This window comes from Neopelma chrysocephalum, unplaced genomic scaffold (genome assembly GCF_003984885.1).
Source record: "Neopelma chrysocephalum unplaced genomic scaffold, ASM398488v2 Primary Assembly neopelma1_96845, whole genome shotgun sequence".
Lineage (NCBI taxonomy): Eukaryota > Metazoa > Chordata > Aves > Passeriformes > Pipridae > Neopelma > Neopelma chrysocephalum.
The window spans coordinates 1,397,644-1,412,045 of record NW_020925488.1 but is presented as its reverse complement, the minus strand read 5'-3'; the positions used below and the strand labels follow the sequence as shown (position 1 = coordinate 1,412,045).

Here is a 14,402-nt window from a genome sequence, read left to right as displayed (position 1 = left end):
ACAAAAGTGAACTACAACAGCTCAAACATTCTGGAGGACAAAGCCAACAAAGACCCAAAACCCCCTCATTCCCAACAGCTCACACCATCTGCCTTCCCTCCTTCAGTGGGCCCCGCACAGTTTTGATAAGCTGCTTCCTTTATAAGGTGAAATGTTTAAGACCACCTGAAGGTGACATGGAAACACATCAGTCAGAGGCATATACTGAAAGCCCATTTTAGAAAAGGTAAAGTGAAGGTCCTGGGAGCCATCAGTCTTAGAACATTTCTGTGCTGCTTTATAACCTGCTGGCTTTTAAAGAGCTTAGCGGCGGCAGCAGCGGAACAGCACAGAAATATTGTGCAGCAACTACTGTGTTTTATCCTGAAAAGACCACAGAGTTCTGTAAGTCTCACACATTTCCTCACCAGATTTCATCTGCAAACAGCCTCCAATGGAGAAAAGCTTTTAGGGTCACCAAGGCCATATTATTAAGGCATTAATAGGGAACTGCTCCCTAGCAGCACACTTTCTAGCGTCACATCCAGTTCTACTTTTTCAGGCAGAGAACAGTGCTTCCACCACATCCTTTAATCCACAGATTATGTTTCCTGATTGTTAGCCTACTTCTCATGGGTTAATTTCCAGCAAATAATGCCAAATTTCTGCAAAGAAACTCTAATAGGTACCGAGGCTGTTGAAGCATCAACACTTTAGACAGATGGCATCTGTGTGTGCCTCTGATCCCCTTCTCCTTATTAGAAGTGAGAAAGTGGCAGAATGATTTATTTCAATCCTGCCTGCCAAGTCTGCTCAGTCTCTCTTCCTATCAGAGATGCTTCCAATTTGCAACTCTCCTAATGCTGATGTGTCCAAACTAAGATAAAATGGTGCTGTCAAGGATGACGTTGATTTTCTATTACTGTCTTTTAAGGCCTTTCTGATAAAGGAAGAGCACAAGCCTCTTTGCTCGAGGTGTTTGTGCTTTCTGGTCCACAGCAGTTTCACAGAGGACAGTGAGAAAACTATTAACTCCAATTAACCACTCAGTGTCCCAGAGGTGGTGCCAACTGTATGACTTGGAAAATCCTCTACGCTACAGTGACTCCAGGGGAGCATGATCCTGCCAGCCAAGTCTGGGACACACGATCATCTGATCTGTTTTACTCTTGGGTTGATGGGGAACACAGGACACTTCTCAAAGACTTGTCCTGTACTGCCTTCGCCAGTAAACAGGCGAGTGCCAGGTCTGCTGTGAATGGTGCTTTGAGTTGTGCTTTGGGGAAGAAAGAAAAGAAGCAGAGTAGATCCTGGAGCTTCTGCTGTGCCTCAGATGCTCAGTCTCCTTAGGAGAGCTGAAGGCATAAGATCTGTCTGCAGTGCACTTGCCTTTCAGCAGTCAAACACACTGCTGCCTGATGATTGCTACCAGTTCCTGAACATATTTGAAATAGAGAATAGGTGTTTAATTTTTATGACTTGAACATTTCTCACATCAGCAGTCTAACCCTACAGAAGGTGCCCAAAGGACATGTGGTGCAGCGTCCACAGGCTGGTATGAACTCTGTATCTGAAGCCCTTAAGCCCTGTGTTCTAGGTATAAATTAGAGTTTATACATTGTCCTGCACAGGCTGCATGGGTGCACATGGGGCTGAACTCCAGCTGAGAAAGGCATGATGGGGAAAAAGGAAAGCAACTCCCACAGCCAGGCACTACTCTCCAGCTCAAAGAAACCATCTCCTACTTGAGCCTCCCAACTCTCCTCCACACTGCGTCCTGGAGAGCAATGTGGAAGTGTGAGGCTGGAAGGAGGCAGGGGGCAGTTTCATACAGCCAGGCCCACACTCTTTCTACTCCAAACCCTTCACACTGCAGAGTGGAAGGGCCAGAGATCCTCAAGCATCACCTGGGCCAGGAGGAAAGGAATAGAGTCACACATGAACTGGAGCTCTGACCTCAGTAGCTATTCTTCAAGAGACATTATCTACATCTTAATGCCTGGGACCCAGCAAAGGGGCTATTTCCCAGAACTGCTCAGTGCATAAGGTACTTTCAAAAAACTGGAGTGACTGATCAGAACAGGAGTCTCCCTACAGCATACACCCTCCATTTCTACAGCAGCAGTATGGTCTTTCAAGTCTTCTTTGCAGATCTGTTTTAATGTCGGCATTAGACTACAGAACACTAAAGCTAGTGTGACAAACTACTTCCAAAGTGCTAAAACTATGGGTAGCAGATTAAACTCTGTCTACTCACACCTACAAGCTCCACAAGGAGCATGAACTTACCACTTGGTGAGGTGAATGAGCTCATGTGATCCAGAACTTAGGAACAGAACATAAGGGAAAACACCATGAAGAAAGTTAGGAGCAAGTGTTATAGTCTGGGTTCATGTGCACATATCTCCACAAAGTAGATTAGCTTTTCTTGAAGAGAGATCCTGATGCTTACAGGATCTTGGAGCGCAACAGAAATGTACCCAGCGATTATGCCACAAACTGGCAAAAGGAATATGAAACTCTTAGTGCAGTTAAACTGGCAGAACAATCAGTGACTGAACCTGAGAAATGACAGAGCCAAGAGCTAAGGACAGCAAATCTAATCATCATCCCTCACATCATTCAATCAATTTCCTTTAATCCCTTTTTTCCCCTAGTTTAAAAAAAAATGCACTTAGCTAATCCAATCATCTGTATTTAAAATATATCTAGTAAGGCCTATAATTGAATTATTGTAGAGCTTGTTCTAAAGGTTATCTTCACAAGTTTCTGGAGAGCAAATCAGTGAGGAATCACACTTGCCTCAAACAGAATTCTGCACCCTGAGGATTTCTTGAATATATATTTGGAAGAGACACACCCCAACACCGACTCTGCTGCTGTCCAACCCTCCTGCATAACTTGCACAACTACAGTACAAATACATTACCATGCAGTTTTTCAACTTTTGCTCAAAATGCAAATCCTCCCCTGTCCATCAGCCGCCTTTGTGTCAATTTTTGTCACCAATAAATATTTTGAAGAGGGATGGTCTTTCAGCGAGTATTTGCCATGCACTGAGGAACTAAGAGACGGAAACATGATACCAATCCTTGTCTTAAGAAGCTCACAAGTGACCAGAAGGATGTCAGGAAAAGGTAAAATAAGCCCAGATTGATGAGTGGGAACAGAGTCAAAGGGGACATGGTATGAGATCTGAACAGAGAAAACCTGGGACGCTGAGCGAACATGGCAATCCAATAAAGTCATTAAAAAGACAAAAAAACCCCAGTCAAAGTCATGTCCCCTTTGACAGTCAAATTCACACATGTAACCTTTTTACAGTTGCATTTTGGATGCAACAGGGAAAGGGAATCTTAGGAAAGTAAGCAAGCAGATCTGGAGAAATCTCATGGCTGCAGATAAAGGAGGAAGATAAGGCACTTCCAACAGTTAGAAGAGTAAATTGCATTATAAATTCTTGAAGGCAAGCACACAGGAGTAAATAGAACCATGGATTGGCTTGGGTTGGAAGGGACCATAATGGTCATCTCATTCCACCCCCCATGCCATGGGCAGGGACACCTTACACTAGAACAGGTTGCTCAAAGCCCTATCCAACCTGGCCTTGAACACTGCCAGGGATGTGGCACTCACAGCTTCTCTGGGCAACCTGTTCCAGGGCCTCACCCCCCTCACAGGGAAAAATTTTTTCCTAATATCCAATCTAAACATATTCTCTTTCAGTTTGAAGCCGATCCCTCTTGTCCTGTCACTCCATGCTCTTGTAAAAAGTCCCTTTCCATCTTTCTTGTTGGCTCCCTTCAGGTACTGGAAGGCTGTAATTAGGTCACCCAGAAGCCTTCTCTTTTCCAGGATGAACAATCCTAATTTTCTCAGACTTTCTTCATAGGAGAGGTGCTCCATCCCTCCTATATAAGTAAGAACAAAACTGAAAGGGGACTTAAAATGATTTGCAGGAGCAAACAGTTTCCAGGGAAAGATAACATGAAATTATCACCATTGCCTCATCTCTAACATATGAGCAAGTAGTGACAATCCCTATAAAAGAGATTCTTCAACACAGTAGGTCTTAATCCTTCGTCGCAGTGTCTGTTCTTATATCAGCATGACCTCACAAGACAAAGGCACTGTGGGTTACAGGCATATATAAAAAGTTCCTAACACAGAATTGAGAACACTTCATCCAGCCCTGCAGCCTGCTGAATTCAAGCCTACAGCTGGCAAAGAGCCTCCCCCCACAGCACAGTCTCTACTTCTGTTGCACTGACAGAGATTAATATAATAAATGGAGTCAACCTTCTTCACTTACAGAGCAACCCCACAGACTGTTTCTGAAGAACAAAATGCAGGAAACTCTCTTACAGGCAGCATTTTTGTCCTAGCAATTTGAAGTAAGAGTCTAATAGGCCGTCACTTCTATAAGCAAGCTCAAATAGAACTAGGGACAAGTGGATTGAGCAAAATTTTGTGAGTGACCAAAAGCAGCAGCTTGACTTGGGTTTGGAATATGAATACAGACACTAGCATGCCACAGACAGCACCAGCCCTTCTCTTTTATCACAATAGCACCTTAGAGGTGATCATAAAGCTGAACCCTACAAAATACTGAGAAAGCAACTGCTACCACAACTGCAGAACTAGTGGGAGCTGGATGCTCTCTGAACCTTGTAAAACGATGATTAGATTGCGCAAATCAATGTACAGAACTAAAATCAAGTTCAGAAACTGTAATCAACCACCTGAAGAGTACTGCAAGTAGCAAAATTCCTTTCTGGAAGTTTGCTGGGCTTTGCATGCCTAACTCGTTTTCAGAAACAGTAAAATTTCTTCCCTACTAGGAGGTGGAATTATGCAAAGACTAATTCAAAATGTCTGCAGCAGGAATTGTTTTAACAGCATCTTTCTGCCAATGGCTTAGACCATCTATGCTGTACTATCCAGGGAACTAGAACCATGGCAAAACCTAGAGTCCGCCTACGTTTTCAACCCTTTCTACCACAGTACACTGCAGAATGAAGCTGCTGCTGGCTGCTAATCTAAGCCAACGTAACCTCAGGTCAAAGAGAACTTCTGATTTCAAACCAGTTGGGATGACAATAAACAGCTTGCAACACAGCCTGACTCAGAGCTCTGGAGCTCACGCAGATCTCGGCCTCAATTCTCACCCATAAAGCAGCTGTGGACAAACAAATCACTGGAAATCCCTGCTCCAAACAGTGCTGCTACTCCTGTGCTTAGGCCTCGTTTTCACCAAATGGATGGAGAACACGAGATCAGCAACAAGCCAGCTAGCAGCAGTGAGACATTCTCTTACCTTCCATGGCGTATTTCATATCCTGGGCAAAAAGACTCCACATCACCTCTGCGCTGATCTTCCCAACTGCGAGCTCCTGAGGAAACCTGAGGGGACATTCGGAAAAACTTTGGCATGTGGCAGAGCAAAAGGCTCTTCTTTATTCAGCTCTGAGCTACACTATGTGCTGAAAGCTCAACATTACGGAACTTCCTTCACCCTAGATAAGGGTCCAGGTGAAAACTGGAGACCGTGAATTGGACTCTGTGGCATAGATTAAGTAATCTGAAAACTACACTGGTTTTAACTCAAAAAGCCAGGCCCTAGATGTCATTCCGAGTAGAGATGCATAAAATAATTCTGGGAATGTGATCTCAATGCCCTTGTACGTTTTTCCCTTTCCTTGTCCATTTTTTTCATTCTCCTTTTCAAGGGTTACTAGGTTGACAGGTGAATGATTATTATGTTAAATCAATGATCATAAGGGCATAATCCAGCTGTTCGTGTATAATACCTTGTCAGATCTCTCTCTCTCTCTCTTCTGCCCTGTGGGACTGTTGGAGGGGTGTCACTGGTTAAACAGACCTGTTTCAGGTTCCTTTCCAATGCTGTGCCAACTCCACCCAACGCAATCTCCCAGGGCTGCAATGAACACCATGTTCCTAAATCACAGTGTAAGGCACCACGGCACCACTGTGTGCATTAATGTGCACCCCAGAACTGCTCAACATCAGAAAAAACCAAAAGAACTCTCACCCCATTTTCAGGTGCCTCCCTGAGTTCAGGATTGTAATAATCAGGGTGTTTGTGCTCGAACGCCAGCGTAACTGAACCTTTTGAAACTCTTCCATCCCAATCAAAAAGAGTTATTTATAAAGACAGAGACAGATAAGACAGAAAGACAGACAGACAAGATAAGTACTTCTATAAATGCACAAGTGATAGAAGAGATAGAAAGCAGTTCAACAAATAAAGCAGAGTACACACAGACTAGTATTAGCCACACAGGACATGGAAGTTTCTTACTGATTCAGGACTGGAGTATAGGAATTCTTGTCCTCTTCTATGATGGAAACTATCAAAGTGATGAGCTTGGGCCAGAAATCAAGGTTCCTGATGCTGGGGCCCTGTTCCTCAGGAGGAAGGTCCTGACTCTTGTTCTGGGAGGGAAGCCATTGGAAAAACAGCATAAACTTTAAGTGGACAGAAAAAGCTGGCAAATGTAGATCACCATGCAAACTCCAAACACTAGTTACCTGTGGGCCCTTTCTCTGAAGACCCTAAAACTAATAATGACTGCTGGCAATTTGCCTGATCTAATGCAAAACATATTAACATGCCAAACCATGTTGCTTACTGGTGGCCTCAAACCCAACTACTCGCTGTTTTGTCATTTACCATGTCAAGAGCAGGCCAGGCTCCAGAAGACCTGCTGAGACATTATTTTCTCTAAGCTTATTCCAAATAATTGCTTTCTAGGCACCTGCTTGATGACTATATCCACACTGACACATTGTGTGCGCATTACTATACAGTGGTCGGAGGAGCTTTCATGGTTTTGAAAACAGCTTGTGTCTAGAGGCACCTCCTAAACCCAGTGCAGGATACTGGCTGCTAGAAAACAAGGTAAAATTTCACTGCTCGAGGTTTATATATGCTAAAGTTTCCTGGATCAGTCTACATCTGCTCTAATTGGCTTTTGCTCATTCAAAGCTACATCAAACCTTCCCTTCACAAATAACTGCTGAGGCTGGCGAAATGAATCATAATTAGTGTAAAGCAATTATCATCCTCCACTTACTAATTAGTGCTCATTATTTGATTACAAGTTTCGTGCATTCAGAAGATAACAAGTCACGTAATTTTGTTTGTGTTGGCTTTTTGTATCAATTAGTATTCTTGTTATTATCTTAAGAAAATCAGAAACTTGGACTTCAGCCTTCTTATCGGCTACTCACAGGGTCTGTCTGGTACTCGCGACTGTACAGCTCATGACAGTTGTTGAAAATGTACTCGTAGGTGGAGTTGAGACAAGCTTTTACACAATCCTTCACTACCTGGCTGGCTCGGGGTGGGCTCTGCAGCTCTTGGACCTGACAAGGAGAAAACAAAGAGAGTCAAACAAAGAATTGCTCATAAACCAAACAGGGAAGGAACACGCCACCGGTTTGGGAACCACCCAGGGCTTGGCGGATCTGCTTTCAGCGACTTGTGCTCTCGGTGACCTGAAGCCACAAGTGGGTCACTCTCCCCAGGCATCAAAGAGCAGTGATGACACTTATCTCCCCACTGGACCATTTGCAGAATAAAAACAGATTTTGAAGGGCCAAGGAAGATTCCTCAAAATAGACAGATCATGTGGCTTGATATGTGTATAATCTGAGCCAAACATGCAATTTCTGCTGAATTTATAGGATTTTGTTACGATGCCAGCAAGTAATCTTTCCCAACATTGGAAGAATGTGCAACAGACCAGCAGAGCAGATAACATCTGATCTGGAAAGTCTTGCTGAAGACCACTCATATGTCTTTAAATACAAAAACTTGCATTAAGGACATCTTTCATCACAAGCTTTATTGAATTTTAAAGCACACCAGAATCCCTAGGGTCATGCCAACTGATACGCCTTCTCCTCTTGCAACAGCAGCTGTTTTCATTATTTCATTGTTATGTTGCTTTAGAAAAATGCTGCAGGAGCACTTTAAACTAAACAGATAGGCAGGCATCACCCTGCAAATACAACAATAACCCAGCAATTTTGATACTGTCAGTATCTCACAACTTCTCAGAGTATTTCTATAAAGCAAACTTTCAATACAGACAGATTGCCAAAATAAAGGTCCAAAACATCATTTACCCTAAGGGTTAAGAGTAAAATTTTAAGAACTTCCTGAAACAGTTCAAATTAAACACTTGCTTTTTGATAAGAATTTCTAAGTGACATGTACAAACAGACGACAGTAGGTTGTAAACTTTTAAAAAAAGTTTAGAAACCAATAATTAGGAATCAAAAATAATCTCATTACACACTGCTAGAACAATAAACTTAACTATGGAACCAGCACATCAGCATTCATAACAACTCTCCTGGACGTCTACTGAGAGATATTATCTTATTGCGGTATTTTACCCTCCATGAGATAAACCATAAAATATTTACTAGATAAAAGGTAGTGAATAGATGGTAGTAACTGATGTTACAGTTAGTTTTGTAGGAAAAGCTTCCTAATGATGTTAACAGAAGCAAATTATCTTCCTAAAACTAGCCAATTTTCTTTATTCCTTCTCCTTTCTTCTTTTTTTTATGCCATATTTATGACTGAAGAACCCTAGGCAAAAAACAATTTACATCTTCTCAGTGCAAAACACAGTGAAGTAAAAACAAAATGTGGATGTTTATACATGTTCGCAGATGATTTCCATCTTCCTTAAGTGTCTAAAGCACAGCAACGTTAAACAATGCTTTGAAAATGGGAAATCAACTCCTGAGGGAAAAACTGCAGAGATGCCATTCCCATCCCCACCCATATCACTACCTTCATCCTGAAAAAAGTGATGCTGGTCAGCAAATCCACTGTAGACTTCAGGTCCTGCAGGCGTTCACGGCTGCTGGCTGGGAAGTTATTCTGTTGACAGAAAAGGGAAATCCTGTTGGAAAGCACAGCCAGATCCATGCAAGGCTTCAAGCATGTGCTAAATAAGGAAACTGTCTTGGAAACATTTCCTGCTCAAGAAGCTTGTACCAGTCAAAACAATGCTCAATAAATAAGGCCTTTTTGCTGCAGGAGCTTATCTGTTTGCTTAATTAAATAAATTCTCATAAGAACGCAAAGTCCATGGATGCCAGGAGACTGACAGCCCTCGGCAGCAGGAAATCTCTCCTTGGCTGTTGCAGAAGCAGGCTGGGAACAGCCTCGCCCCTGGTAGTCCTGGCCTCTTGCCTGAGGTTGCTTGTGTGGGCCCTTTCCTTTTTGCACTCACTGCTTGGTGTTTTGGCTTCCCTTCTGAGATGTTGAGAGGTGCGGTGCATTAAAAACCTCTCCAGAGAAACAAACTGGACCGAGAAGGAAAAATGAGCACCGTTCCCTCTAAGAAGGTATTGTAACCACTCAGTCACCTGTAAGACCCCATCTGCCAAGATAACTTATGCATCCTTCAGTGCCTCCTTCCCTCTAATGCATTTATTTTACACACCCTTCCCATCACCCTGCTGTCCACAGCCATACACGCCTTCCTCTTCCACTCTCTGGCTCCCACTGAAATTAGAAGTCTTGTCCCTTCCGTACATGACACATATTTGTGTATGTGCACATATGTATATATATGTGTGTAAATACATATGCTGAATGCAGAAAGCTTCGCTTCTTGCATGAGATCCTCCCTTTCTGACCTCAGGCACTGCACCCTTTCCTACACTCCCACTCTCTCCAACCTGTGTCCTTTAACTGCATTCATGTTCCTCAGCAGGGTCTTACATTAAAGCTGATGTGATTTTTGGTTTTGCTGCAAGTACAATAGCAAAGGCAAGCTTCACTTGGGTAGTCTCTTCTTGTTTGCAAGTTCAAAAATTATTAGATACAAAGGTAAAAAAGGGCAGAGGAGAACAAGTGTTCACTTTTTATTGAGGACTTGCAGAAAAATACACAGTCTCTTGACAGTAGTAATTGAGTATTACTGCAGTTCAGCTAACCACTGTAAAGGATTTAATTTGCAGTTATTTGTAGATGCTCATTCCTAGATAACTCCCCTTTTAAGGTTAACTTGTCTACACATGGGCTCTCTGGAACTCAGGGTCTTTATCAAAATCAAAGCCTTTGAAGGGTCAAGATCTAAGTACAAACCACTGGATGAACGTGAAATGCTATCTCCTGTCTTGAAAGCTGCAAACTAACACCTTTCCTTCCATAACTTAACCTGCCCTTCAGGGGTCTTAAAATAATTACTAAATGGTCTCAAATTGCTGCAGACGTTTCTCTAAATATAATGGCAATTGGATAACACCTGAAATATTTAAACTACACAAATCTTTCCCAGTCCTTAATGTAAGACCTTACTTGTCTGTGCACAGGTCAGTTGCATTAGCCACTGAAAAGCAGCTTTAATGAAGACCAAGCAAACAAAAAAGGCATCACTGCTACACATTCCTATTGCCATGCATTGATAATTTGCTTCTGCTACTCAGTGACTCTGTTTAGACCTTCTCTTACTAGTACTGTAGCTTTAGAATAGCTCTTCATACAATATTCCTTTTATCTTCTTTTGCACCCTGCCCCTTTTCCTTTTCGTTTTTTCTTCCTAATGCACTTCCCTTAATCTGCTCGTGTTTTTCTCTTACATATGTTTTTCTGTCTTTCAGATGAATGCACTAATCAGAAGAGGATCTAGTTTAAAATAAAGAAATAAAATCAAAGCTCACATTTGCCACCATTTTTACAATTTTCAATTAATTAATCACCAATTGAAATAATATGGTAAGGAAATTAAGGAAAAAAAAGCCAAGTCACGTGATAAGACTATATTGACTCTGCAGTAGCAGAGGAAGAAAGCAGAGGGTTTATGAAGCCTCTTAGGCTAATGCCAACATTTAAAACTCATCTCTTCACAAAATGTTGAAGAGGAGAGAATCTCAAACCTGACAATACATTTTGTAGATCCAAAGTTAGGGACAGTGATTCAAGTTTGACAAACCTCAAATAAGTGACAACATGGCTGTGGGTCTTCTAAAATATACCTGAAGTAGCTGATAAGAGTAATTAAAATCATTTAATCCAATCCAACTTGCATTTCTGGGAGAGTGTCAGAGATGAGCACAGTTCACAATCCTCAAATTATTTCAGAAGGCTTGAGGAAGTTATAATGGAAGAAAAAAACATGATCTATGAGGAAAACTAAATGGTATATTCAAGTAACAAGTTTGTCATGGCAGTTCCTTAAGACACAAACTACACAAAAAGTTAGGAACATATGAGAAATCCAAATGGTGTGTTTCCCCTCTGCCCGCCAGAATGCCTGAAAGGACTATTTTTATTCCCACTCACCCTGTACATTGAGAGATCAATCCGAAGTGAATTATGAAGCTGGTCCAGAAGCTTCACAAATCGTTCTTTCTGTTGAGAACACCAATAAACATCACTTATCATCACTGTCCAATCGATGTTCAGAGTAAGCAGCAGGCTATCAGGTAATTAGTGTCAGATCTCATGAGAGCAGGAGGAAGCAGTATGGATACATGGCATTGTGTAAACAGTGTTTTCTTTCGATTCTTGGATTTACTTTTAAACTGTAATCATTTCTGAAGTCTGTGTAATGTTAGAATTGTCAGAAAAAACACTCCATTATTACTCTGAAGTAGAGGCAGAAGAGAAACCCCTCTGATTTCTAGTCTGCAATTTACACCAAACTTGTATTTAAGAGAAAATATTTATTCAGAGATGGATAAAGTACAGCAGAAAAGGGTCTAATTCAGAGCAATAACACAGCTCCAAGATCTTATCTATTAGTTCAGTGACAAGTATTATAGGCTTCTTGTGACATATCTTCTTCAGGTCAGATTTCTCCACTGGATTCTGATTTGGCATTGTGAACACCTCCTCAATCTATTTATGAATTCTCAATCTGATGAGAAGCATAAGCCTTTCCAAATACTTTGCCAGCTTACTCAGCTCCACTACTGGTTATGTCAAAAATATTTTAACCATTAGAGGGATAGAGATTTCTTGGGGCTTCGAGTTTGTTTTTTCTTCCTTAAAGCAGTTGCTATTTTTAAAAACAAAGTTCTGAAATTACTAGATCACACGGTATATTTCACCAACAGCATCAACAGGCAGAGTTTAGTATTGTTTGCTCATTCCATACCATCTGTGCTCTAGTGTAACGTGAACATAAAGAATAAACATCACAATGCATTACACTGATTGGTAACAAAAATGTGTGATGATGACGACAATAAACCCATGCTCCATGTACAGTCTGAAAGAGTTTTACTGCTTCCAACTCCTCACAGATTTAATGTTCCTTAAACAGAAGTTATTTACTGAAAGGCGGAAGCACCGTAGGGAAATTACAGAAGTCCAATTGTAACATCACCAAACACGCAAACATACCCCAAAATTGGAGGCTGCAAAGCGGTCCGAAGCAGACACGTTTGTGGAGGCAGTGGTGTGTGCATAATAAGCATTGATATTGGCAAGTAAGGTGCTCATCACAGCTGGCACGCCTGGGCACATGTATTTAGAAGAGAGACATGCAAAATGCCTGCAAAAGAACAGTTCTGTAAGTCATTCTGGTCTCCTTTGTGTAGCAGGGCTTGACTTTATCCCTTTAACAGACCCTGTGTTCTGGTGGGCACTGACGAACAGATGCAAGTTATGTTTCATTCCTTTATGTAGCTTTCCAGCATCTCGGAGCCTTTTTCAGAATGATGCCATCTAGACAACGGCTCAAAATGAGAAATCCCTTCACTACAGCCCTTTCTAGGTCATAAAACAACTGTTTGCTGTCAACAGCTTGTGACTCAGGTCATACCCTGGGTCTTCATGCCAATTCCTAGAACCAAGCCTGACACAAGGTAATCTATATAATTCGCTGCTGCTTGAGGCAGACATGGGTTCTGAGGTGACATGAAGCAGCAGCAACTGCCTCAGAGAGGCACAGAGAGAGCACTCACGCTGGTATTTCTGTGCTGCACTGATATGTGATTCCTTATGGCTGACCCTTCCAGCCTGCAGGAAGCATGCACGTTCATTTGCATTTTCCCATTCTCTCATTAAATGCAAGGAACCCTCCTTCACGAAATCTCAACATTATGCCAGGAGCACCCAGGCTTGTGAAATGATTAAATAATCAAAGAAAATCCGTTAGACATAAGAGGGGAAAAAAATAATCAGAGCTTAAGAGGTCTTGTATTACGGGACATGGCAAGTAAAGTTCATTCCAACAGGCAGGAGAGTTGAGCTGTTTTTAAGCTGGAATCCTCAGAGCTCCCAAACGAAATCCGGAAGCTACTTTCCGAATGTAGCTTTCTCCTTAAGGGACTCACAGAATCATAGAACAGTTTGGGATGGGAGGGACCTTTCAAGGTCCACCTCTACAGTGAACAGGGACATCTTCAACCAGACCAGGTTGCTCAAAATCCCTGACCTTGAACATTTCCACGGATAGGACATCTACCACCTCTCTGGGCAACCTGTCCATCCAGGGTTTTACCATCCTCATTGTAAAAAATTTCTTCCTTTTTATCTAGCCAAAATTTACCCTCTTACAAGTTTAAAATCATGCTTGCTGCATGATACTTATGTACCAACTGGTCATCTAGGCACTTGGTAAATAAATATAAGCACATAAAATGGCTTTGTTTAGCTTTAAGAAGAGAAGGTGTGAGGAGTGGGGATCTAATCAGTGTCTTGACTACTTAGCAGAGAGGGGAAGATTATAATCATAGAATCAATCATTTAGGTTGGACAAGATCTCTGAGATCATGGATTCCAACCATTAACGTAGCACTGCCATGTTCACCACTAAATCATGGCCCTAAGTGCCACAGCCACACGTTTTTGAACACTTCCAGGGATGGCAATTCCACCATTACTCTGGGTAGCCACTCAGTGAGAAGACTGAGCCAGGCCAAAATCCTTTTAGAGGGAGGACTAAAAGATAGGCAGCAATATGCTGCAGCTACAGCATAAGCAATTCAAAGTACGATTTTCCAGTCTAGATTTTAACCAGGAATTTCTTCCCCAGAGTACTACAGCCTGAAGACAGGAGCCAAGAGAGGTAGCACACCTTCATCCTTGGAAATTTTCCACTTACTGAAAGAGCCCCGAGCAGTCTGGTCCAATTTCCAAGTTAGTCCTGCTATAAGCAGTGACTAAACCTTCAGAGAAACCTTCCAATTCTTTTCCATTTTGGCTTCAATCAGCAGGCAGCAAAGCTGCTTGCAAGGTGACGTAAGTACAGTTCATAACTCATTCAAGGACCCATAACCCAAAATTTTCAGTTTCTAATGTGAAAAAGTTCACTTTTGTCTGCTATATATTTACATTTGAAATAAGAAATGAGCTAGGCACAGCACTACTAGTCTTTAAGAAGAATGACTAATCCCAAATCCAAGTAAAAGTATAGTGACAA

The 14,402-nt window shown here is 41.9% G+C and overlaps 1 protein-coding gene across 10 annotated transcripts in view; it reads right to left on the bottom strand.

Annotated features, from left to right (window-relative positions):
- Positions 1-14,402, bottom strand: part of UNC13B (unc-13 homolog B) — a 225,750-nt gene that overhangs the window by 60,716 nt on the left and 150,632 nt on the right. For all 10 annotated transcript variants that reach the window (XR_003532083.1, XM_027670396.1, XM_027670397.1 and 7 more), the window contains 6 exons: positions 12,380-12,530; positions 11,315-11,383; positions 8,813-8,902; positions 7,234-7,368; positions 6,302-6,435; positions 5,297-5,382 (listed from right to left, as the gene is read on the bottom strand). Coding sequence is in view for 9 of the 10 variants with exons in the window: in XM_027670396.1 (XP_027526197.1) it covers positions 5,297-5,382; positions 6,302-6,435; positions 7,234-7,368; positions 8,813-8,902; positions 11,315-11,383; positions 12,380-12,530 (665 nt within the window). In the remaining variant the exon portion in view is untranslated. The remainder of the gene's footprint in view (positions 1-5,296; positions 5,383-6,301; positions 6,436-7,233; positions 7,369-8,812; positions 8,903-11,314; positions 11,384-12,379; positions 12,531-14,402) is intronic.